Source organism: Melospiza melodia, chromosome 3 (genome assembly GCF_035770615.1).
Source record: "Melospiza melodia melodia isolate bMelMel2 chromosome 3, bMelMel2.pri, whole genome shotgun sequence".
Taxonomy (NCBI): Eukaryota; Metazoa; Chordata; class Aves; order Passeriformes; family Passerellidae; genus Melospiza; species Melospiza melodia.
Genome location: NC_086196.1, coordinates 106,190,528 through 106,217,428, shown reverse-complemented (window position 1 = coordinate 106,217,428; position 26,901 = coordinate 106,190,528). Strand labels below are relative to the sequence as shown.

General features: G+C 36.7%; 1 protein-coding gene across 25 annotated transcripts in view; it reads left to right on the top strand.

Moving 5' to 3' along the window:
- The window catches only part of NRXN1 (neurexin 1), a 679,465-nt gene that overhangs the window by 260,451 nt on the left and 392,113 nt on the right, over window positions 1-26,901 (top strand). For all 25 annotated transcript variants that reach the window (XM_063152504.1, XM_063152502.1, XM_063152505.1 and 22 more), the window contains 2 exons: window positions 10,698-11,136; window positions 20,462-20,845. In XM_063152504.1, coding sequence (XP_063008574.1) covers window positions 10,698-11,136; window positions 20,462-20,845 — 823 coding nt within the window. The remainder of the gene's footprint in view (window positions 1-10,697; window positions 11,137-20,461; window positions 20,846-26,901) is intronic.

Below are 26,901 nucleotides of genomic sequence, written 5' to 3'. Positions count from 1 at the left end.
TGACAATATGTTTTATATTTAAAGTAGCTTCAAGTTGAAGTGCTTATTTGAAATAAAATAAAAATAAATCTGATGATGAAAAGAAATGACAGAACATTGCTGAGACACTCAATTGATGTACCCAAAGACATAGGGAAGTGATAAATGCTTAATTGCACCATCTACCCTTTACTCAGACTTAGTTTTCTTCACAGCTTTTTTTAAAAACCCAGCTCACTGTGAGGAGTGTTTATTTTGACAGACACATTTACATAATCAAAAATATTTTGCAGAACAATATACTTTTAAAAGCTTAAAATTGTGTTAAGTTGCAATAACTTGTGGAAAGGTACTTGTTGGCAGTTCATTTTGTATGGCAAGCTGCTTTTCTGGAATGTTCTTAGATGAACATTGTTGAGGTATTATATGGTTTTTTTTCTGATTATCTCTCAGAAGAATTGATTTGGCTTGAGGCTGAGGGACCTCTTGCTCAGTACTAAACCAAAGGTAAATTGTATTGTCTGAAATTCCTTTCACATTAGGGTGACCCCAGAGTCTCAGGCCTGGAGGTCATCAAGCAGAATCAGACCCTTTAAACACCACACTTATGTGTTCTCTGTTGCATTCTCTCACTGCAATGAGATGGCATGTCTTGAAAATCAAATAACACATCCCTCTTCCTTATCAGTACAGTGGTAATTAACTTTAACCAGTCTATTTTGGAGGACAGCTATAACCTTAATAAAATTTATTAACATAAACCTGACCCATAGGTAGACTTTGCTTAGAGATGGCTTTAAATAGAAAAGCAGTGCCTTAGAAATATCCCATTGATTAATTTTTTTCTTGAAAATCTCTAAATGCTTTTAGCCACACACGTTGTGGGCTATAGAGATCAGGTTTTTTTTTATGTTGGAAGAGCCCTGCTTTTCCTCTTGCTATTCTGCATGAGTGCTGCTTCTTCATTTGCCACTTCAGAAAATATAGGCTGTTTAGAGAAGGAGTGTGGGCACAGAACCAAGTGCAAAGGAAAGCAGTGGCAGCAGCCTCCAGCTGTACCTCTCTGTCCTGGAGCACTGGGGAGGGAAAAGCTGCCTCTGAATAACATGTGGTGGTTTGACACCTTTGTCTTGCAATTACAGTAATGACCTTGAATGCAAAAGTACCACAGAAAACTTCCAGTTGTCATAGGTGTCTGAGAAGGCAAAGATGGTTGCAAAACACTGATGTGATGAGTTGCTCATGTTGTAGTACTGGAAAGCTAAAAGAATATGTTGAAAGGATTGTAAGGATTCAAAAGAAATTGCAGGTGAAGGTAGGGAAGGAATTTCTTGGATGTCTTCCAGGAAGGTGCCCAGTATAGTTAATGGGTGGGAATTTGATCTTCTTTTTTTATTTTTAAACTATTTAGCCTATGTTGGTAGACCAGAATTTAGCTGGCAACTGCATAAATTATTGCTATATTAATATTACAGAAAATCAGAGAGCTGTTAAGCTAAGGAGGAAGAACCGTGCTGGCTCTCAGAATGGGAGAAGCAAAATTTCTACAGCTTGTCAACTGGTAGCCAACTTCACTCAGCCAACAGAGCTGAGAGGGTTTCTAAGTGGAGACTGGCCAAAAGCTCATAAAAGAGGGCCATTTTCCTCTCAGTGGAACAGAAGGGTCTTTCAAACCAGGAGTTGGGAAAGGGGGATGAGTCCAACCAGAAAGCAGCTAAAAACACCCAGAGCCAAGAGCCAGCTATTCAGCTGGGATAACCTATACAGGTGAGAGAGAAGAGGAAGAAAAAGCCAGCTGGGTGTTTATTATTCTGGAGAAACAATAAATTAAGATTCATAAGTTGGCAGCTAATAAAAAACTTGCAGGAGAGGCTGAAGGAAGGAAGGAAATCTAGTGAGGGATGGAATAAACCTCCCTCATTTCACCAAAGGATATATAGAATTGACATTCTGTATTTAATTTGAAGCCTACAGTTATTTTCCTATGTCTTCAATCATGTTTATTATGGAAAAAATATTTGTTCAGATATTTCAGGTGTTCAGGGTTAGTGTGTTGGTAACTGCATTTTTAACAAGTTTCTGTTCATGTTCAGACCCCTGATCTCCCTTGCTTTTGTAGGATTGTGTTGAGCTCATTTTAGATTTTAATTTAAGACTCATTATTTTTCTCTTTTTGTAACAACTTCCATTTTTAACTTGACTCCTACCCTTAATGAAAGGCAACTCAGATTTTATGTACATCTATCATGTTGCCTTCAAATGCACTTGAGTTAACCTGTTCCTTAGAAAATTAATTTTTGCATATATATGATCTTTGTTTTTCCATTATTTGCTTCTGTATTTTATGACCTTGAATTTAAAGTTTTAAGTGCTAAAGATAGGGAATTTCTAGCAGATAATGAATATTATGCTAAAGAAATAATCCTTGAATCTTACAAATGGTAGTGATGGTGTTCTGCTTTACAGCCCCTCTTTCTTGTAGTCCTTAAAGAGTTCTTTTATTTGATCTTGAGTAAGAATAGTTAATGGACAAAGAGGAAAACCAGCACATTTCTGACTTTGCTGCAGAATTAGTCTTTGGTGATTCTTAATGCACTGTGAAAGAAAAAAGAGGAAAAAAACTGAAATCCAGCATGACAACTGAGTCTTCTGCAGCCCTTTCCTTTTCCCAAACAGTCATTAGAGGTGGCATTTAATTTGTTTTCTTTTTTAGAATTTATACAGTATATTAATGCAAAGCTGCTTTTGCCCTAAATAATACCTTTTGTTTTCCTTTTGGTGGTTCCTGTGTTTTTCTTCTTTTTATTTCATGACTTATGTCTTGGTAAAGGCTTTATCTTTATTAAGGAGCCAATAGAGCTTTTGTGGGACCAACTTGTCCCTAAACTCTGCAACTTAGCTGTTGCCAAGAAATTTCTATGAGTCCTTGCCATGGGAAGCAAAAAATAAAAAAAAAAGAAAGGAAGAAAGGAAAGGAAACTTGAACCCATTTCTTAAAAACAGAAAGCATAGCAACCACAGTCAGAAACATTTAGCAGTTTGGCAGCAGACAGCAGGACATTCAAAGAATAGCAAAATAGTCTATTGAAGAGGAGAAAAAAAGATCTTCAAAAGACTTGTGTCCACAGCAGGGTGAAAAACATAACAATCCCATTATCAATGTTATTAGAAAAAAAAAAAGGTTGATTTTCTTTTTTTCCTAAGTTCTGCCAATATATCATGTTAAATGATATTTCAGTAACTCGGAACTTAAAAAGGCATTTTCTGGCATCCCCTTTAAATGTCTCTATTCAGACAGTCAAAGGAGAATAGAAACAAGCAGTTCTGGGATCCACATTGAAAACTGCAGCAGAAAAGACTAGTTGGCCTAGAAGATGAGCTGTCATGACTCTATTAATTCTGCAAATAGGTGACTTTGCCCATACTGCGCAGGGAATCTAAACTCACACTCACAGTGTGCCTGTAACTTTGTTTCTGTCAGTACTGGTTTTGTTTCTACAAGTGTATATATCCATTAACAACTTTTTTGTTGCCTTAGAGTAATTAATATACCTACTTTGAACTGAATTGTGGGAATTCTTTTGGGTTTATGTTTTTCTGGTTTGGTTTGATTTTTTTTTTGTTTTGTTTTTGTTTTTGTTTTTTTTTGTTTTTGTTTCTCCCGATTCTTTTTACATCATTATTTGGAGGTAGGAGAGTGATGATTTTCAATCCACAGTAGAAGTATAGGTGTGCTGTTGAAATCATAGTGAAAATCCCTACGGTTATGGTAATTTTAGCCTTTTTTGTACCCATTTTCCTTCCTAGAGTTTGCAGGGATAAGATAATTAGCAGTTTAAATAGAGTATAAATTTGTGTACATTAAGTATGCCTGCTTTGTGTAAACAGAAGTTTTCCAAGTGCCTGATGTGCAGTATATCCTGTGATTTTAAGGAAGGGGAAAACATCCATGTAGCTTAGTTACAGAAACAACAAACATCACTAATTTGTTGTCTTTAGTTAGCCATGTAGCGTGGCATTAAAGCACTTGCCAAGTGCATTATCAGGGATTATCATAGGATTCTATGCTTATGTGTTCACCCTGAGACATGGATTGCTCAAGTTCAGCTTTTATTTTGTGCAGCTTTTGAACAGAATGGGTTTCATGGAAATCAATGGAAATCATACCTGTTTTTCTTAAAAAGAAAATGGGGGATTCACACCCTGTAGGAAACATGTGTGTAAATGTGTCTGAATTTGGGTGAAGTTTCACAAGATTTTGTGCTGGTAATGTAAACTTCAGTCTTCTTACTGTCCTATGAGAGGAAGATGTATTCAATTTACAGGGAAGCAAGGAGAAATTAAGTTCTCTCTGAGGCATTTAGGTCCAGGTTAAACCCAAATTCCTGGATTACTGCTTCTGACCTCCTAACAGAGCTCCTAAGAGTCATTATAATGGTTTTCTTCTTTCTACCCTAGGTCAAAAGTAGTCTGTGGAATGAAGGTCTGAATTAAAAAATCTGCTTGTTATATATAAAGCTATGAAAAGTGCAACAAAAAGCAGAACAAAGCATATAATCATACTGTATAATAATATGCTTACTTTGCAAAAACCCCTTTTAATGTTTTTCAAAAGTTTGTGTGATCTGTTTATGCTCTGTGGTTTTGGATGCTCAGACTAAACAGGAAGAAGAAACAGCAGAATGTGAAAATCCCAGATATATACTCCAAGGAGTTTGCTGCACTTTAGTACTTTTCTGTTATTTTTTTGTTTATGTGAACAATTAATTCAAGGGGGTTTTTGAGCTTAATCTTCTAGAGCAGTTTCCCAGACCATATTAATTGATTTAAAATAATGCAACAAAATACACATGCTATTGTTTTCTTCAAGTGTTTATGTATCCTAACCATGGAACCCTTCCCTATTGTCCTTAGGCATACCTCCCACTTAGTAAGACTCTAGAGATACCTGGGTTTTATTTTGCTGCTCAGTGACCCCCTTTCTGAATGCCCCATCACCACCACATTTGCATTTAAAGATAACAAATGTTGACCTCAGGAGAACAAAAGCCATTTCACTTGAGGAAGAAAAATTTATTCCCTTGGAGCATTCAATATGCTCCTTAATGTCTTCTCTATGTTCAGAAAACAAAGCTGGTTTATGATGTAAAGGCTTTAATAGCTGTTGTCATTAATGTTGTGTGCTTTCACATTGCGTTCAAAAATGCACCCCATTGCAAACATTTGAACTTGGGCTCCTTAAGTTTTGTGTAAATAGTCTGTAGTTTATTGTGTTCCTTGATGTTTTAATTTTGGAGCTTGAAAACGCATGGAGGCATATTAGCAAAATGACAAGCCTCCTGTGAGAAGCTGATGTTCCAAGATTAGTTCAAAGCCATACAGCAAGTGCTAAAAAAATGCATGATGACTGTTAGTGGTCAGTTTTGCAGTTGGATTTCTGGGGAATGTGATGCTGTGTGCACCAGGTAGGTCTCAACAAGCATGGAAATTCTAGTGTCTGATAAAAAATTGCCTCAGGTTTCCCTTATTGCAAGTCCCATTGTTATAGTTTCTGACATCAGCAAGTTTCCTCCTGTGAGACCACTTTTCAGAGGAAGTCTCTATGTTGGCAGCACCTACCTGAGCTATTTTGGGTGACATTAATTTCCATTTTGAAGAATTAACTGCCATTACATGCATCAGGTGATCCAGGTTTCACAGCAATATGAAAATATGAAAGTACTGTTTTATGGTAACAAAAATTTGTATAATCCAATTTTTAGGTTTTGATACAGGGTTCATCCATTTATTCAAATTGCGTTTAGAAAAGTATTTTCCCTCATCTCTCAGTTAAGTAAATAGATAAGTTCTTTGCAACAAGGTCATAGTGGTAGGTGCTTTGAAATCCTGGATTCCCCCTCTGGTTCTCAAGGAACCTAGATGCTGCAAATCAGGTGATGTGATCAGCTTCTTGAGGATTATCTTTGGTTTTAGGAATGTAAATTAATTTGAAATAAATGCTTCATAATAATTTAAAGTATTTTAAAGCACAATGATAAAAAAGCCATTGTTGGGAGAGGTGGTCAGTATTTTGAAACATGTAAGGCATCATTTTGTAATAATGCCTTTTTTTCATTCATAATATTTTATGTGGGTAGGGCTTCATTTTGAATTGAAAATAGTGTTGTAATCTGAAATTTTTCACACCTTTCATCATTCTAAATCTCATGGGATAATAGAGTCAATAGAAAGAACTGATAGAGTTCTTCTGGGTTTTTTTGGGTTTTTTGTTTAATTTTTGAAATTTTCTTGACTTATACATTTATTAATTGAACAGTTACAGATTTAGGATACATTCCTAGTAAAAATTCCTTCTCGTTTCCTTCACCTTTTCTCAGGGTCATTCATAGATTTATACCTCTTTACTATTCTGGAGTTCATTGCATAGTAGTGTCCCAGCTTGCAAAAAAAAAAAGGCTATATGATATATCTTTGGGAAGCATGAATTAATTTAGGTTGTGCTCCTCGACTACAGACCACATTAAAGAGAGTGCTGAGCTTTAGGTAATAATGGCTGTCTCAAGGCTGTGTCTTAACAAATAAATCCAGCTCTGTGATATTGCAAGTTACCCAGCGTGTGGCCTAGGTGGTAGCAAAGGAAGCCTGTTATCTTGATTGTAAAATGTTCTGTCCTGTCTCTCTTAGGACATAAATTTATTCCTCACTTTGGATAGCTTGGTTGCAAATTATATGGGGAATTGCTAACTGCTCTGTTTTTCTTGGGAGTTCAGGTGACCTTTTGCAGTTTCCAAGAATGAGGTAATTATATGTTTTAAAGACTGACATCTTGAAACTTACTTGATATTAGCAGTAAATTACAGAGTGGTGAATACAAGGTAAATTCAAGGTGCTCTTAATGGCATGATACAATGCCCTGAGGGCTGGCAATTTCACATGCAGGAATCTTAGATTGCTGCTCAGGTATGACAGTGCAAGAGCAAGCTAAAATCCAGGGCCAACCTGTGGTATTTTTGGGGTCCCTTGGATGAAGGGAGGAAAATGATGGATCTGACTCCATGTTCTTAGAAGGCTAATTTATTATTTTATATTTTATTAAAGAATGTTATAGTAAACTATACTAAAGAATAGAGAAAAGATGCAGGGAGAAGGCTACAAAGAATGATAATGAAAACTTGTGACTTTGAAGAGAGAGTCCAACACAACTGATCGTGATTGTTCATTAAGTTAAAACAATTCACATAAAGCCAATCAAACAATGACCACTTGGTAAACAATGTCCAAACACATTCCAAAGCCGCATAACACAGGAGAAGCAAATCAGATAATAATTTTTTCCTTTTTCTCTGATGCTTCTCAGCTTCCCAGGAGAAGAATCCTGGGCAAACAGGATTTTTCAAAAAATACGATGGTGACACCAACCCAATGGATGCCAGCATAGTGACTGGTGGGTTGTGTGGGAGTGACGGGGATTGTGATTCCAATATTTCTCCATTGCCAATTCCCTTCACTTGACTGATTGTGGATCCTTGTCTCTAAAGGAGGGAGAATGTACTGAGTTAACATTGTGGGCTGTGTGCCTCAGATGGAAATAGCAGATAATATAAGACCTATTAAAAATATGTTTGTCCTTATGTACCCAGAAGCAAGAGAAAAATTAAAAGGCAAAATCAATGGATAAATCAGTAAGCTATTTGTACCCTAGAGGCTGTTGTTTCGGAAGCATGTACCTTCATGAGTTATAAAGCAGATATTACTCTCAGAATTATACCTTACTCTTCAGTGGTTTTCCCAAAATTTAATGACAAATAATTTCTGTTAATGTACCGCTTTTCTCCCTTTGCTGTGCTTCACTGATGGCTGAGTACATTTGTCATGGATAGAGAGAGGGGTAAGAATCTCAGCATAACACCAGGAAACAGGCTCCCAGATGCAAGCTGTGTTCAGTTAATAGTTTACAGGTCTTTTCAGTTATGGTTCGTATATTCCTGGTTTATTACTAATTATCCATGATAAGTCAGTTCAAAATTTTCCATTTAGAAAGAGTAAATGAACATAAGCACATTCTAAAACTTAGAACATATGCACTCTAAAACACAGATATAGGCTTTATTCAAGTTTCCCCACAACGTATGCGATAAAATGCAGTCATTTTCTTCTCAGTAGCTACAAAGTTTCAGTTGTGGAATAGGGAAGCATAAAATTGCCACTTAAAATATTTAGGGATTACAAGAATGTTTTAATATTGGTGGCATAAAATTGGCAATATTTGTCACTGTTAGTAAAGTATTCTAGCAATACTCATACCTTATATGTTAAGTTAAAGAGCTGTTGACAAGTTATTGAGAAAACAATTTCACTTTGTCCATTATGTTCTTAAAATATTTTTATTAGAAATTATTATTTTTTGAGTTGGCAAATTACTTCAGATCATAGTAAGCTGTTTTAGACTTCAAGGAAAACCTAGCTTTCCTTTAGTCTGCTGAGTTTTTCAAAATATATGTCAATTCCTAATTTAATATTCAGCTAACCAGTTTGATTAAGGTTGGACAGTTTGATTTGTCCATAAACAAATTCTTTTTGTACCTTTATTCACCTTGTTCTGGTTCTGTTGTCAGTTGTCAATTTAAGATGATCTTCTCATGTTCTTTGTTGCTGTATTTACTTCCATTGTCACCAAGCCGGATTTAGTTCTAATAGGAGTCCATTTGTTCCTTTATTTATTGCATCCTCTGATAGTGTTTAATTCTTTTTGGTCTAATTCAGAAAGGTTACCCCTGTAACTTCTTCAAATGAAGCAGGAGCTATCTAAAATCCCCTTGCCATAGAAAGTGGTCAATGCTTCATGAGACCAAATATCTCCAAGGCTCCTGGCTGCTTCTTCCTCCTCATCCTAAAGACAGAAAGCCACCCCACAGGGGGTTGCTTGCATGTGCTTATTGTCCAGTACTGTTTTAAACTCCTTTGTACAGTCTGTGAAGTCTTAGGGATTGTGGATGTATTTGATAAATGGAAATGTGAAACCTTACTATCTAATATTACAGTTTAGTCCAAGTCTATTCACTTGTGATGTCTTCAGTTGAAGGACGCATTATCTGTCTCTGTAGCAGAGTAGCATTTCTGCTGTCAGCAATCCACTGTGAGGTTTATCTGTTGTCTTTGGAGGAACAGCTCTCATGGGAGCAGCACTACTTGTACTCAACTATGAAATAAAATGAAGAAATAGGCTTATTTATTAATGTTTAGGATACGTTTTATTACAGTAGACTAATTCTGACAAGTCTTATGATGAAATTTGCATTGTGGATAATGATATAATTGGAATGAACACAATTCTTACTGAAAAATGTCACTCTATCAATCATTTCCTTTTCTTTTAGTTTTAAACATTTTTCAATAGCAGCTATTGCTCGTGGGGTATGTCATCTTAGATTGTGCTAGTGCCTTTATTTCTAACATAAGCACAGCTCTGCAGTTCATCCACTGTGTGTTCCCTTACAGGGTGTCAGAGTGGGCTTCATGTGTGTTCAAACTAGATCTGAGGAAATTAATCCAGAAGCTCTATGCTAAGTATTTAGTAAGCACTTTCTAACCCCCAACAGGGTCGTAAAGTCCCAGTGATGGATCTCTAAACAGCTCCAAACTACACTGCATAGCTGGAACACTGGATCAGGGCCAGATGTGATCCAGCCCTGAATGGTGCAGATCTGTAGATGAAGAAGCCTCAGCACAAAGTGCTTGCTTTTGCTGAGCTGTTGCTTTTTATCCAAATTGCTTTTTAATGTAGGGCTTAACCTTAGAAACAGAGAAGAAAGTTTTAGCTTCTGTCGCTATGGTTTTGTATTCAGCCCTTCAGTGGTATTTTAGCTTGGGTGTGTAATTTATTGCACAATGAAAAGCATTGACAAAACACTTGTGTGCACCTTTGGTATTGGAGAGCTCATTTCAGCAGCTCTTGTATTGTGTATAACAGAGCAGCAATTTGAGAGAACACTAATAAACATTAGAACCCTGGGAAGTGGTTGCATCGTAACAGGCTTCTTGGACCAAGCTAAAATGTGATTTCAAGCAAGAATATTTGCTGCAGATATCAACTGGATTTAAAACTAATATCGTCTTTCATTTTTATCAGAAAAGTCAGAGAAAATACATAAGTTAGGGTTTTTTCATCAAATTGAACAGGCTCAAATGTTTTGATCTGTTATGCTATTGGTTTGCCTATCTTATGTAGCCTCATGAATTCCATGAATGTTACTACTCCTCAGCCTCAAGGACAAACTGAAAAGATGTTAAATTATGAAGAGTCTGACCTTGGTATATTTTCTGTACATGAAAAGAAGCATTAAGACAGTGACAAAGGATTTAGAGGAAAATGAAATCTCACACTTCTTTATAATAGCAGAATGGCTGTGCAGAAAAGGCTTTTAAGTAATCAAGGCCACACAAGCTAATTTGTAACTCATAGTATAAATTATGTGTAGATTCTTTCAGATTGTTGGAATTAACTCCAGGGATATTTTTAGAGCAACTTTGTTTGGTTTAATGAAAACAATTATTAAATCATTAGTCAATGAAAATAGTTATTTCATCTTGTTTGTATGTAAATTATCATATTCATATATCATCACCATTATCCTCTAAATAATGTGCCTATTCAAGATTGTGTCTCTTTGGTTAAAATGCTCAGGTTTCTCTGAGTAACTTCTCTGCTTTGCTTGCAGGTTGTATATAAAAATAATGATGTCAGGTTGGAGCTGTCTCGACTTGCCAAGCAAGGGGATCCTAAAATGAAGATTCATGGGGTTGTAGCATTTAAATGTGAGAATGTTGCAACCTTAGATCCAATCACATTTGAAACACCAGAGTCTTTCATCTCTCTGCCAAAGTGGAATGCCAAGAAAACAGGCTCAATATCATTTGACTTTCGCACAACTGAGCCAAATGGCCTCATTCTTTTCAGTCATGGGAAACCAAGGCACCAAAAAGATGCCAAACATCCACAGATGGTGAAGGTCGATTTTTTTGCCATTGAGATGCTTGATGGGCACCTCTACCTGCTGTTAGACATGGGATCAGGTACTATAAAAATAAAAGCCTTGCAGAAGAAGGTGAATGATGGTGAATGGTACCACGTGGATTTTCAGCGGGATGGGCGGTCAGGTAAGTTGCTTTTGTCTGCATTCAGAATAGCTTTTTTCTGCTGTATCTGAGAGAATACTGGGTACATGTTGATGTTGCCAGAATTAGAGTTGGGCATCATCTGAAAAATAAGGAAACTATAAGAAGTCATTACTTTCAGGTGCCAAAATACGGTAATTTGCTGAGTACAATATCTTTATTTACATTATTGGATAATCAAGTACTTAGTCTTGCAAGTAAGAGTGTTGTGTTCTTAAAAACCAACAGTAATCTCCCTCTGTGCTTGCTTACATCAAATAGCTGAAGTGGCAAGTTTGAAGAATGAAAATAAAGCAAAAAAGGAATTACTGATAATAATCTCCAACAAGGGGAATAGCTGACCTACAGAAACAACACATCTTCCAATCATGTCAGCAGATCTCAGTGTACTTAAATAATATTCTAATAAATTACTAACAACACATGTCAGCAGAAAAGGAAATAATTTACTTGCCTCATTCTATCAGTGGGATTTGTATTCTGGAGTAGTTTACTCAAAAAGGTGGTCTCACTGAGAAGTGGTAAACAAAAAGAAGTCATGAACTCTTCCTCATGCTACTGAAATGTAATATGGCTTAAAGTGCATTTATCCAGTGAAATCATCAATGTGTATCAGCTCTTCTCATCTGGAGTATATATCTTTTCTTAAGCAAATAATCAATATAAATCAATTTAAGGACAGCTCTCTTCTACAGTGGCTTTCCTGTACTTCTTGCCAGGATTTGGGGAGGAAGGGGGCAGGGAATATACTGAGTCTGTAATTCAGTCCTGAAGATTTTCTAATTAATATCAGTATTCAACCTAAAATTTATGTAGGCTCTAAATTTGGGTGTTGAAAAATTCAACTACACTTCTTTTGAATTTTGTGGGATTTCCCACACTTTCTTCCTTCTGGTGACTACCTTTCTATAGCTTGCATTTATAATTTCTTTATGAAACTTTATCCCCCAAAAAGTTATCATTTTATGATTTAACACAAATCAGATTTCAGATAAAGCAAATCTTAGGTGCAGGTTTAAATTGAAGATTTCAGTCAAATCCATGATGAAATCCACCTGCACCATGATTATGAAAAATAATTGATTCCTGGGCAGTGCAGCTTCAAATTCTAATGGTACCAACCTTGATTTTCTTATTATGTCAGTTGCTCATTTAGATTTCTTGAGGTTAAATAAACCTACCAAACAAGAACAAACAAAAACAAACAAAAAAGAAAAAAAGAAGCCTTACTGAACAACAAAACACGACTTCTCAAAATCCTCAATTGGAATTGAACATCCAGCAGTTATATTATTTATACTACAGTTTTCATTTCAGACTTTATTCTTAAGTGCTGTTTCAGTGATTCATATGAGGCAGTAAATCCTGTAATAATCATGCCCATGGGACTGCTGAAAGCAAAGTTTATTCTTACATCCAAAGCCAACAGATCTATAAAGGAATGAAATAAATGCATAGCAATTGTTTACATTTGAAGGTAAATTCTGCCCTTTCATTGCTTCACAAAACACTAGACTCACAGGTGCCATTAAGAGTGTTTAGGGTGTACTTTAATTCTTTAAAACTGTTAATGGACATCAGCAAGAATTTAGAGTAATTTCAGGAAGCAAAACCTGCCTGGTGATCAGGATTGCGTATTATTTTTTAAGTAGAGGAGCTATAACTAATCAAATTAATCCATCTGATGATTTGCCTATGATCAAGATAGGTGAAATTTATGCAACTCCCCCATCACTGTTGAAAACTAATCATAATACCTATTAACTCTGAGACATTGAACTATTACCATGAATACTGAATAAAAATATGCAGGCATGTGGATTGGCAAATTGAATTTTAACTGCAATCTGAAATAGAATCAAAATTTTCCTGTTACTCTAATACATACAATAGTTTATAGTAGGAGAAATACCAATAACACTGGCAATGCTTTTGTGGTAATGATGGTAAGATCTGGCTATTAAAATTATTAGAGAGATGCCTCTACCTGAATTAAGGTGACAATGAGACCATGTGCCAAAGTAAAAAATATGGATTTTATGTAACAGTAAATGTGATATAGAGGGAAATAGAAATAGTGGAAGGGGTTGGGGAGGCCCACTCAATTCTGAATGGGCCCTGGCTTCCCTAACGTTATCCCTATCACCCTGTACAATTTTACGACATTCCACCAAAGCCACCTGTCCTCATTTCCACCTTCTGAAAGCACTTTTTTTGCTCTGAGTTTGCTCATCTGCTCCTCATCCATCCATGGAGGCCTGCTGGCATTTTTGTCCCATTGCCTCCATGTCGGGATCCATCGTGCCTGAGCTTGGAGGAAGTGATCCTTGAACAGCAGCCAGCATCCTTGGGCCCTCTGCCCTCCAGGGCTCTTTGCCATTGGGCTCCACTGAGTAGTGCCTTGAAGAAGCCAAAGTCTGCTCTCCTGAAGTCCAGGGCATTGAGTTTGCTGTGTGCCCTCCTCAGTGTCCTGAGTATCTCATCCCCCTCCACCTCGTGGTCACATTACACATTGTTAGTGTGTTTTACCCATAAAGAATAAAATTCATTTTACTATCTCAGGATGCTTTTTCGTTTCTTTTCTCTAGCCCAGACCAAACATATTAAAAGTCACATGAATAGGATTACTTTTCACTAGCTTTCCTTCCTTCCTAGAATTTTTATGTAACTGAATGAATATGCCTTGTATAGAAAAAAAAATTGCTTTTCTGAGACATTCTTGTTGCCATTGACAGCATATTTCCCTAGCTACCAAGCATTAAGGAAGATATTCTTCAGTTAATGAATAAGTAGCTCAAATAAACCGTGATTTTTTTTTTCTTTAAATTAAGTTTGGTGTCTTGCAGCCTTTTGCTCCTAGACTTCAAATCCAATGCAGAGTGGTTCTCTCCTACAGGAGAATATTGTGACATTTCTCAAGGAGCTTTGCTAATTTCCTTGACTTTCATATTAGCTGGATCAGCAAGTACTAGATTTATTTCTCATTCTTTGCTCTCCTCCAGTCTCTCGGTCACAGTGAGCATCCACTCCAAACTACTGACTTTGCCTTTGCTTGTCTGGGACTGTGGTGGAGGAGGGAGGGAGCATGTGAACACATTTTTAGATTGTACTCATCCAGGCCCCATTCACTGGTAATTCTGTCAATCCACTCAGATTTTGAGAGATACAAGGAAGAGGGAAGATATGGTGCCTTTTAATTTCCTTTTGCTGAAAGCTTTGACCTGTTATTCTTGTTTTCACCCTAGAATCCCATTCTGTTTCCTGTATGACTTACTCTGAGTGCTTTCTTACCTAAAAAAGATCATTGCTATGTAGGACAGAGTTCCTGAAACCATATTTAGTTAACATTTAAGGGTTAGGTAAAGAGAAATATTCATAAGATATTCTCCCCTGATCCATCCTTCTTGCCAGGTGTGCAGCAGAGCTACCAACTACTGTGTCCTGAGTTCCCCCCCAGTACTCTTGAGCTGTACATCCTGAATTTCTGAGTTTTATAGATGCCTTTTATGTGTCCTGTCTTGTCAATGGGCTGCATGCTGCAGTCACAGTCCCCATTACAGCTATTTTATTGTGTTTTAGCACAGAAGATGTATTTGGAATTAATACCATGCTCTGATTTTTCAACGTTTCCTAATAAGCAGATGTTTTTCACAGGCACAAAAAAAGACTAAAATAGGCCATGCCAGGTAAGCAGAGAGATCAGAACAGTTGCAGTAGCTGCACTTAAAATCTTCATATTTAACTGATCAGGAGAGAGATGAGATTTAGAAATGTGATTTTGTTTCTTATACACAGTTTTAGGAAAAATTAAATTGCTGAGATAATGAATATGATTGGAGAGGCTCATTAAGTCATACCTAAGGGAAATGTTTGCCTGTTCTGCTCTTAACAGTACTGCCAACTCTGCAGAAAAAAAGAATTAAGGAAAAACCCACAAACACAAATGAAATAAAAAACAGCCATGAAGCAGCTGTAAAGATCTTTGCTCACAGTGTTTCTTGTAACACAGTAGGAAAAGGTTTAATAACTGTTTTCTGGAACTTAAGTATTCTTTAATTTTTTTTTAAACTGTTTGCCATATGCAAGGATAATCATGCAATTTTCATTTTTTTTTTTTTTTGCTGAACCACCATTCATCCTTTGGAAACCACCATTACATAGTGAATTCAGGGAGGAAACTTACTCTTCTTGTCAACCTCCAGTTGTGCAGGGCAGCATAAAGCACAATGTATCAGCATCTATTCATAGGTAGGTAGCATTTAAGGGCTGAGTCACTGAAATTTTGAACTAAAGTTAGTTTCAGCTTGAACACCAGAAATGATTTCCTGGACTATGTAATTAGAGCTTAACTATAATCAACATCTCACTGTAAGTAGTGCTTTGTGAGTCAATTACACGTGGTGTTGTTGCAGGTTCTTTTTTTCTCACATGTACTCTTCTACATATTACTTCCCACATCTTTTTAACCTTCTAACAACAGCCAGATTTATGTGTTCCTATTTCAACAGATGTTAATAGTTTTCATACTTGGGAGGATGGGTTTGTACTGCATTTTAAGGAATAATCTTTCAATGATCTGCAGCTTTCTTGGCTGATCTGCATCTTTTTCAGAGTTCAAGATAAAACTTTCCCAAAATTTGCACATTCAGCTAAGTGGCACAATAGGTTTCTTGTAATCAATAATATATTTTCCTTTTTTCTCACATGTGTGCTATTTTTGATTTATATTGTTGACTCATCCTTTGAAGGACTTCTCACTAATAAGTAACCCTTTAAGTCAATAATTCTTGCCGAAAACCATAACTTCATTATGGTTCAAACTTCATCAGTTTTTCCAAAACTGATTTTCCAATGCAGAAACAAGTTTCTGAATGTTAAATTGCACTGAGTTCTCAGGTGAAATGCTGCAGAATCAAAGCAACTATAAGTCATTACAGGACACTTAAATTTATATACAATTTCTGGAGATAAGAAATGCTACTTGCTTTTAGAATCTGAAGATAGATCATGAATTCCCAGACTAAATAAGTCACCCCACACCTTCTTGTCTTCGTCAGTCCTTTTTACTTCTTTCAGGCAGGACAAACCACGCGCTTTCAGCATTCTTTCATTGCTTTCTTAATTTTTGCATTTCTATCAGAATATTTCCTACTTTGATTCTTAGAAAACTCTGAATGGAGGCTGCTTGTTTCCTGGAAGGCATTATGGCTCTTTTCAAAGTGATATCACTACTTATCTGGTTCTGAGTTTTGTTACGAAAAGAAGGAAGTTTAAGGATGGTTCTTGCTCCAGAGCTGTTACAATTTCAGGTTTTAGTTTTATTTCCCTCTTGAGTGCTCTTTTGAATCTGCTGCTGCCTCATAAAATTGGTTGTCTTTACCTTAATGACCAGGTTAAAAAAATGCCCACATGACCACATTTGGAATTTAGCCTTGCCCACATTTCCTTATTTGGGCATAGCCCTGCCCAGGTTTCCTTTTTGGGGGGCATAGCCCTGCCCATGGTTCCTTATTTGGGCATAGCCATGTCCACCTTTCCTTATTTGGAATTCACCCTCCCCCACATTTCTATATTTGGAATTCAGCCATGTCCACATTTCCTTATGTGGGTATAGCCCCACCCACATGACCACATATGACTTTGGCCACGCCCACATTTCCTTATTTGGGCATAGCCTAAATAAGATATGTCCCATTCTTTCCTCCTGAAAAATTTGACAAGTCTATCTTGAGAATGACATTTTAGTATTTCTACAAGGAAATTTATTAACCCTTTTTGTGCTGATCTCATAAGACATTCACATGCTCCCTTAGCTTCCCGTTCTTCCTCTATGGAATGTGATGGCCCTTCACATTCATAGGCAGAAACAACTGAATGGATTGAAGCACCCTGGTTATTCATCAAAGCAATTCCTTTTAATCTGCCTGTAATTCCCAGAGAAAGTAGAATTGAAGTCTATGAATGGAGGTGTGCATCAGAGTCCCTAATTTCTGTGGCACTTTCTCCCATGATTATGAGGTCCAGTTTGAGATGTTTTCAGTAAAACTTGGAAAGTTTCCCTCAAGAAAGATAACAGACTTAGAAAAACAAACCAACAAAAAAAGCCAAAGCAACAACAACAACAAAAAAAAAGAAAACAAGGAAAAACAAACACCAAACAAACCAGAGGGGAAAAAACACCTCAAACGCTTGCAATAAACTAGCAAAACTACAAAGAAATGCACCCTCACCCCAGTCAAATCCTCAACAAGATGAAACAGCCTGTGCTACCACCTCTGTCTCAGGTCAGGGTGCACTGTGAATCCAAAGGTGCTGATGGAACCATTGTTTATTTTCTGTAGGCCAACGTTCTGTGAACTGGAGTTCTGCATTTTGTTGTAGGATACTTTAAAAGCTCTGTATTTTTTTCTCTATTTTTAGAATATCTTTATGTTCCCTTATTTTACTTGGATTTTCCTTTTTTCATCTGTGTTTACAAAGCAATTAGTGAGTGAAGTGTATTTTGTCTGTCAGAGATACATAAAAGTAATTTGGATATCATCAGCAGTGATGGCTCTGTGGTTGCCTGTCATGTTTTTCTACCCATAGGCATTAAATGCCATAATTGCAAGCTTTCAGATAAAGTTTCAGAGGACTTCTCACACAGAGTATTTTATGGGGTTTCATGTCTTTTACCTGGGAAGGTAAAAAGTTCATTTCTTTAAGAAGCTGTTGACATCTATTCAAAATAATACTTAAGCTCTCTTCAGGGTAATCCTTTGTGACACAAAGAAAAATTTCCTGCTTCAATCTATCACTTTACTGTAATTCACAGCCACCAGTTTCCCTTATCATTCACCTTCCTAAGCCTTCTGTGCTTGCAAAGCTTCCACTTGGAACACAGAGCAGCAGCTACACTAGCAGAGATTTTTCTTTTTTCTGTGAGCTGAAGGTAATCAAGACATAGTAGATTTTTATTATTTAATAGAAAAGGAGTTTTTTGAGATTCTTTGTCAATGTGTTGAAAATGTGACTGTTTTTGTCCAGCAGAAAGCAGCACTGTTCACATGTTGGAGCTTGCTGTTGGAGGCTGCAGCTGAGTTAACGTGTGTGGGTGCACAAGTGGGTGCTGCCTGAACATGGGTTTTAGAGTGTTTGCTCCTAAATTAGCCTGTGCATCAACAGATGGCAGCAAGCAACAATAGCAGTAAAAAAACACTGTGAGGACAAGTACAATTTATATTTGCCGTCTCTCAAATGTTTTTTAGAGACAAAAAGATCTGTTGGCTGTTAGCCATCCTTCCTGATACCCTAGGATGCTCTCTGAAAAGTCCCTCTTGGTTTGACAGGTCATTCACAGGTGTTCTTGTTTGACTCAGCTGATTAATCAAATCTCAAAATGTTTATGCTTGCATGCCTAAGGGTCAAACCTATAGCAAGCATTCTATATAAGTGCCAAGTTCTCCTTCTAGAAGCTGAGAAGCAACAACAAATTTTTAGAGTTAGCAAACCCTAATCTCTTATCTGTTTTAGACAGATGGAAGTTTGGAAGAAAAAGTATCTTTTTTCAGCATGCATATTTCTTACATACTTTCTTGGAAGTTCATTTTTATATCTAAGGGATTATTCAACTGGCACACAAAACACTTAGAATACATAAAACGGAAAACTGACCACATCCTCCCTCTTTAAACATGCTTATAAAGATGCAAAAATGCTATGCAAGCCTCTGTTTTATCTTGTTAGTTTTCTTCTGACAGACTGTTTGTGGTATCCAGCCCTTCTAAAATCCATATCTCGAGTCTCACATGAGTGATGGACCTCCTGAGACCTTTACCTTAAACAGCTTTTACTAACAATCCCCATTCCTTAGATATTAATTCTGTCAATGTTGTTGAAGTCAACCTACTGAACCAACAAGAGAACAGAAAAAATATAGCTTCCACAGGAGTCCATTACTAAAAGAGAAGCCTAAATTTTAGGCTCTACCCAAGTAAGAGAATAATCTTTTTCTGACCCGCCTTTGTTTGCTTAAAACTCACATTTTAGTATGTATGCTGTGTAAAGTGTGAATTTCTTCTTATGCTCAACTCCTACCACAGTGGAAGCATTTTTGGTAATCAGTGTTATCTTCTGGAATGTGTTTCAGGCTAACAGTGGAGATGGTGAATCATGATCACTTTGTATATATATGTGTGCTAAATTCATCATGGTGAACGCAATTCTTCAGTGTTTTGTCACCACTAAAACACTTCCAATGTTATGCCCAGGAGATAACAGTGTTGCATGATATGACTGGTCATTGGAAGAGTTTTGTGACCTATATAATATTTTGATTTATATTTTGTTTGCTTTTGTATCCACATAGAGGGATCAGGAATCACTTTTGTGAAGATCTACTTGAAGATTTTTTTGACAAGTGATTTTAGTTAGAAATAAAATTAAAATTGCTTGGCATAAGTATGCTCTGTGACTGTATGTACTAAATTTATTTTTCTTCTTATTCAAATTGTAGGTGTTGCATACCTCGTTATTTTAAACAAAGTACAACCAAAAAAAGGTTCTTTGCTGATGATTAAATTTCTGTGTTCAGATACTTCATAAAAAGAACTCTATTTTACGTTCAATTTTTTTTAATTAAATTTTTAGACTAAAATGGAAAAGATATTTCTGGTTTCCTGAAGGTCTCTATACATCTTCTCTCCCTCTCATTGTAACTTGCACACATTTGGAGATAAGTGTCAGAGGCATTGATTTTCCCTCCAGGACCACATCACTTCCTTCTTAATGATTGCCTGCCTGGCAGCTGATGAGAGCATTTTCCTTCTACATTTAAAGAAAAAAACGTCCTATCCAAAGCCCACTGGAAGTGGTGGAAGTCTTTTAAAGTACTGTGTCTTTGGGCCCATACCAGAGACTCAGGTTTGCCTCCCAGGTTGCAATTTATCAATGCAACCCTGGCCTTCAGGCTTTGAAATATATATGAGGGAGTGAAGATATTGTTGTTGTTGCACAAATAGGATATTTCTGAAAATAACTATGAACTGCGTTCCTCCTGTACCAAGGAGATTGGTAAGGGGGTTTTGACGGGGATTCTTCATATTGTGCTCATGCAGTGTTGTGCGTAAAGGATTTTTAGATCATTAACTTCCTGACTACATTGCAATTGAAATACTGAAGTATATCTATGATTCTATAGCTGTACAAGTAAAATAACTCTGCTTTACTTACAGTTGTTTGCCAGGAGCTAATGTGACATGTAGATTGAGTAAAAACAGCAGCACCAAAATCAAATATGTGAAAATCACCCATTTAATTGTCTTTTCAGGGACGATATCTGTGAACACGTTACGTACTCCATACACTGCGCCAGGAGAAAGTGAAATCCTTGACTTGGATGATGACTTGTATCTTGGAGGCTTACCAGAAAATAAAGCAGGCCTGGTGTTCCCAACAGAAGTGTGGACAGCACTCCTCAATTATGGATACGTCGGCTGCATTCGAGATTTATTTATTGATGGTCAAAGCAAAGATATTCGACAGATGGCTGAAATTCAAAGCACAGCTGGAGTAAAACCCTCATGCTCCAGAGAAACTGCAAAGCCTTGCCTTAGCAACCCCTGTAAAAACAATGGTGTGTGCAGGGATGGGTGGAACAGATATGTGTGTGATTGCTCTGGCACGGGGTACCTTGGCAGATCATGCGAAAGAGGTAGGTTCTGTGAGAAGACTGTACTTCTACTTTTATCTATTAAAAAATAAGCACAGCCATAAAATAAATGAAATCCTGTGCAATGATTAAAAATGGTAAACTATCATTAACTGTCCTGAGGGAAAGAAACAATCCTTGATTTCTCTTGATGTGAGCTGGAGCCCTGCTCTAGACCCAAAGCAGTAATTCTGGAGGAAAGATCTTTAGGGAGACTCTAAGGTGCACGAAGAAGAATTAGGTGGCTATGACAGAGTCAGTACTGCTAAATATCTCCTAAAATGCCTTCTTTTGTGTCTCATCATACATTGCTGAGTTCTGAAAAGCTTTGTGAAAGCAATTTGAAATATTATTGCATTGCTATGATGCCTTGGCGTGGCTATCTGGAACAGAGGCTAGCCAAAGCTAAGATAATAAAGTGAGTACATGTTAAAGACTTTAAATAGATACACCTTGGGCAGGGTAAAAGCCTGCCAGAGGCTACACCCAAGATGGACAATGGTCACAAGTTTTTCAGACAGATATAAGTTTTGTTCATTTACATATCAGGGGTTAATCCTCCAATTGCAGCTTCAGGTAATGAATTCATATCCCCCCAGTTTGCACCCCCCAATTCACTTCTGTTTATACTTTCCAGGGCCTGAGGCTGGAGGGTGTCCTGGGGTTCCAGACCCAGAGGAATTGTTTTGTCTGGCCAGTGTGAAGAGTAGTTAGTTAGCATGAAGTTTAGAGTTAGTTTATATGAAGTTTAGAGTTACGCACTAATGCAGCACAGGATTTGAAAAATATAAAGGCTAAAATTTTAAGGCATCAGCTAAATTGTCACATTCCAGTTCCAAACTGAGGTCTTGTTCTCAATCTATTTATTTCAATATATTTGCATATAATCAAATTTACTTTTGAATTCCACAAAATCACTTAAATCCATGGCCAGAACTTCACCTATTAGTCAAAGCAGAAGAGTCAGTAGAAATTAATATTTTTTACTTATCTCTTTTCAAAAATATACAAGTACTCAAGGAAACTGTCTGAAGTTACCCAAAATCTGAGCATTCCTCTTACCTAGAAAAGGTAACACTGAAATTGACAAACTCCATTTATTTAATTGAAAAGGTGGATAGTGTCAAGGAAGGCAGATGTTGAGGTTAGTTAATAGATAGAAAACCCTGTAATTTATTTAAAACTGCAGTGTGCTAATGAAAATTTTTAATTTAAGGAGGTAAACGATAAAAATAAATATATTTAATATTTTAGGTTTTTATTTTAATTCTTATTGGAATAGAAAGTGTTTCAATGCTAGGAGTTGTATTTTTTCATCTCATAGTTGACACAATATTTACTTTGTATTTGTCTCCAAGCTGAAACCTAAACCTTAGGTTCATTGATTGAAAATGTAAGTTCTTTTCACCTAGTTGGATTAATTTTTCGAGTTTGTCAAATGAAACAAATGTTTCATCACAAATTGAGAAGTAAAACCCCCAGTGAGTGTTTCAAGTTGTACGTCAGTAGAGATACGGGTGTACATAGCACGGATACCTCCATACAATATGCACATCCGTATTATCATCATCTGCAAGTAGAGTCTCCGACTCTTCAGAGGGGTTTCTCTGTCTCCTGTTCTGGCTGTGGATGCCTTTGGCTCATGGCCAGCTGTGCTGAGCTCTCCCGGTTGCTGTTCCCGGCGGGATGAGGGAGCTGCCGATGCATCCCTGCATCCCTCGGTTAAACATGGCTGGTGTACCACCCTGTGGCCAAACCCTCCTATTACACACAGGGGCTCCAGCCAAAAACGCGTTTGCGTTTTATTCCCACGGAAAAGCCAGGAAACATGTGCCTCAGAGACATAAACACTCGCAGATCTGCAAAGAACTGAAAGCAGGCATCATCACAGCAATTCCCATGCTCATATTTGGCAGGTGGTGATGTTTTGTAAAGAAACCTTTGCCTTTTATTTCCCATGCCTTATTTTCAAGCATTGTCCAGCTTAAGGCTTCATTTTCCCAGTTCATTCCCCTGGTGGGAATGGTGGTACTGGAGTGGTGGTGTTGGCTCCTCCACAGCAACATTTGGTTCTTGTCCACCAGAAATATGTGTGGCACTTCAGCACCGTGAGATCATTTCCCGCTCTTGGGTTTCCCTCTCCAGAGGGAGCTGCACTGAAAGGAGCAGTCTTCTCAGTAATATTCATATCCCAAGTGGTCATGCATTAATAAGATTATAGCTTTTGGGATTCTGCAAGCATCATACTGGCATCCTACCACACAAAGTTATTATAACTGCTGCCCCTGTGTAGGAACTGATAAACTTCTGTATTTGGTGATATAAGCAGCACATTCACAATCATTCAAGCTAATTTAAATAAAAGGGGAATGCACTCATTTCAGCAGACAATACAGATTTACAAAGAAAATAAACCTTTAGAATAATATTCTGGAGATTAAGCAACTATAATATTTCATATTAAGTAATTAAGGTTTCTTAAGTAAAAATGTGTGAAGTTACTTTTTATTGCCATTTAATTTTATTTTTCATATTATTTCACCTGAAATAGGAGTGCTAACGTCCATACATGGATATTTAGTGTACAATACAGAACCTGAAATAATTTCAGTTCATTAGTGCACAAAACCCCTTGAACACCACTGTGGTCTATTTTAATTTGTGTATAGTTAAAATTATACACATATATACGTATATATATATATATATTTATATCTGCATCTATTTTATCCTGTTGCAAGTTATAGTTGATTTTATTCTTGAATTTCAGTAAGGTTAAACATCAGAATAATCTGTAGATTGGCTTTAGTAGATTGTGAAAACTCTAGCAGATGCATGGACAGATGTCACAGCAATATAATTTGGTGTCTTCTCTTACTTTGTGGATCACTGAGTGACTGCCTTTTGGCAAAGCCTTTTGCAGGTGTATTCTTTTGACTGGATAGCCAGGAACAATAGTAAAATCATCAAACAGGGATAAGAAAAAGTAAACATGCAAACAAAGATTTATGAAGGTGACATTTCTGAAGATAAAATCTGTTTAAAGTAGAATGTGTGTAGATATCCATATTGTGCATGCATAGACAGACCCCAACATACACATATACATATTAGAGAAATGTAGCTTTCATTCCTTGTATTAGACCTGAATGCTTTAAAATTTTAAATTAAGAATAATAGAGGTGGTATGAGGATAGATGGCATGAAGAATCAGGTGTTCTAGATATTATACTAATTCCACCACTGTCTTAAATTAACTGACTGGTCCTGTGTGTTAAAGTTGTGACAAACTTACAGTGTGGCTTAAGACCTCATTCCTAAAATAACACCAGTGTAGGGATTGCGAGGAATAATTTCACCTTCTATTCACACATTATCCAATAAATAATCACATACAGAGAATTGTTTCTATCAAATTGATGGAAATGTTCCCTGTAAACCTCCAAGGCTGCAGCTTTGTGTCTTGGTGGACTGAAGAAGATGCCATGTAGAAAATACAAAACACCTGGGAAGAGAATAAAAAGTTCAAATCTGACTCAGTAGCAGCCAATATATTTGAATGCTCACACAATTTCTAGGAGTAAAATCATATAAGGAGCATTTTCAGGACATGACATTGTTGCTCTACTTGCACTGGTAAATAAAACAGGATCAGAGAGCAAACCTGAATATTTGATTATTGATGATCCTGATTGCTCATATATATCCTGGCATGACTCTGGTCTGTATAGCCTGTCATTTCTGGGCAGTGTTTGTGTGGGATTTTAGTGACAGCAGACACAGGGGGTGATTTCATGCTTTAAAAATGGCTCTGTGGGATGCAATACAGTCCTCAAATTATTGCAGACACGCTGAAACTGAAAAAGCGGGAAAAAATTAATAATTCTTTCTTTGGGACCACAAGGGGTCCAGAGGAAACAAGATACTGTTTTATTTCTTAAATTATGTGCAATAGGCATTTAACTAGTACTCAAAAAGAATCAGGCTTTTAAAACAACTCCAACTTGACTCCAAAACTTATGAGAAAGAACCCTGAAATCCAAATGCCTAGTCCATACTTGCTTCAGTTTAATTTAAATAAGCTGTGAGTTGAAGAATGGCATCTATTCAGGAAATTCTACTTCACTCTAAAAATATCCAGTTCAGCATTTCTGAGGGTAGGAGCAGATGCAGGAAAGTTTCCAGAAGAGTTGGTGCCTGTCTCTTGAGCAATTTAGGTAATTCCAGCTCAAGTGGAAATTAAGGTCCTGAATCTCCTCTCATGTCAGAACTGATCTGTGCATCCTTGGCTTCAGACACAGAGATAATTGAGGTGGTGTGTGTGTGTATGTAGAAAAGAAGACTATCTAGCCATGAAGATTTTAATAAGAAACAAAATGAAGAAAAAAAAATTTGAGAAGTTGGGGATTGTTTTGGAGTTTGGTTCATTTGTGTTTTGGTTGGCTGGTTTTTACTACAGGAGGAGGAAAAGTTTGAATTGTCAGGTTTATAAAACTGTCAAAGGATGATTGTATAAAACATTTTTATATGAATCTCTGTTCTATATAACACTATATATTCCTTAATAACTCTACTGTGTGCACTTATCTGCTGCCACCATAAAAAACAAAATTGTCAGTGATTATTTTATAAGGATTTTCAGCTGTTTTTTCTTTTCAGCACTATGATTCCAACAGTGAAGTGGTTGTGAAGCTATTACTCTTTTCCTTCTGTCTTTGAATGAATATCACATCCTGAGCTAAACCTTTAGTCTGTTACCTTTTGATCTAATAATGAAGAGAAAGCTGAACAAGAGAAAAAAGACATTCTGCCAACACTTATGTGAGAATATTTAGTGGTGTAGATTTCATGTAAAGATGAGACATCTCCTTGGAATTAGTTGGTCCAAAGCAAAAAAAAAAAAAAAAAAAAAAAAAAAAAAAAAAAAAAAAAAAATTAATACCTATTTTTAGCTGAATTGTTCCTTCAAGGTTTTTGTAACTGATGCCTCTTGTCATTCAGGTCACCTTCTTACTGACCAGACCTTGTAAATTAGCAATCCATTCCTGCCAGTTTTGTACTTGGTTCTGCTTTGTTTGTTATTTGGGTTTTTGGGGGGTTGGTTTTGTGTTTGTTTCTGATTTTTTTGTTGTTTTCCATTTGCCTTTGCGTTTTTGATTTGTTTTGTTTCTGGCTTTGGTTTTGCTTGGGTTTTTTGGGGTTTTTTTTGGCTTTTTTTTTTGGTAGTTTGGAGAGGATTTTGTGGGGTTTTTTGGTTTGGTTTTTTTTTTTCCCTTTTTCCCTACCCCAATATACTTTCATATTTAGAAAGTCTGTGCCTTGGAAAGGGCATATTGACACATTAAAAGGAGCTAGTTGACATGAGGGGGCTTCCTCATGGCCCAGAGCTTTTAAGTTATTTGATCTTCTGTTCAGCATCTTTGGTCTGTTCTTGGAACATCTGTTACCAAAATGCTGGCGCAGTTTGGCTTAGGAGAATTAAGTATCTAATCACAATTGGTCTGCTCACCATGGTGTTACTCACAGGCCATCTCCAATTAAATTAAGTCTCCAATTAAGATCCTTCTCTCCTCTTTCTGCAATTTTCAAAAAAATCCAGCTCGAATAATTAAAGGGAAGTTGGCAAAAAGTAGCAGTGCTGATTCTGACAGCTCTCTTTTTTTACATTATCTTAAGATAATTTGTTAGCAACAGAACTATCACATTGATGAATGTCTGGTTTGCTCTGCATATGAAAACCCTGAGTACTATTAATGGGGTGTTTTTATAGAAAATTCTAATTATCTTTTATTTTCTGCCATGTTAGTATGGAACTTAAGGACTTTTTTCCTGGAATTCTTTACCTAAATTATGTTTACCTTGATAAAAAATCTTGGGAGATTTTTATGCAGAGACTAGACAGCTAGATATAGGAAGGAATTGAAAGCCCCTCTTCATGACTTCCTGAAAAAAATTAATAAACAAACAAGGAAACCCACAAATACTCAGTCCTCAAACTAGCAAATAAAAACCCCAAACCATCAAAAAGCAAATCACCTTCCACTGAAAACTCTTTGACT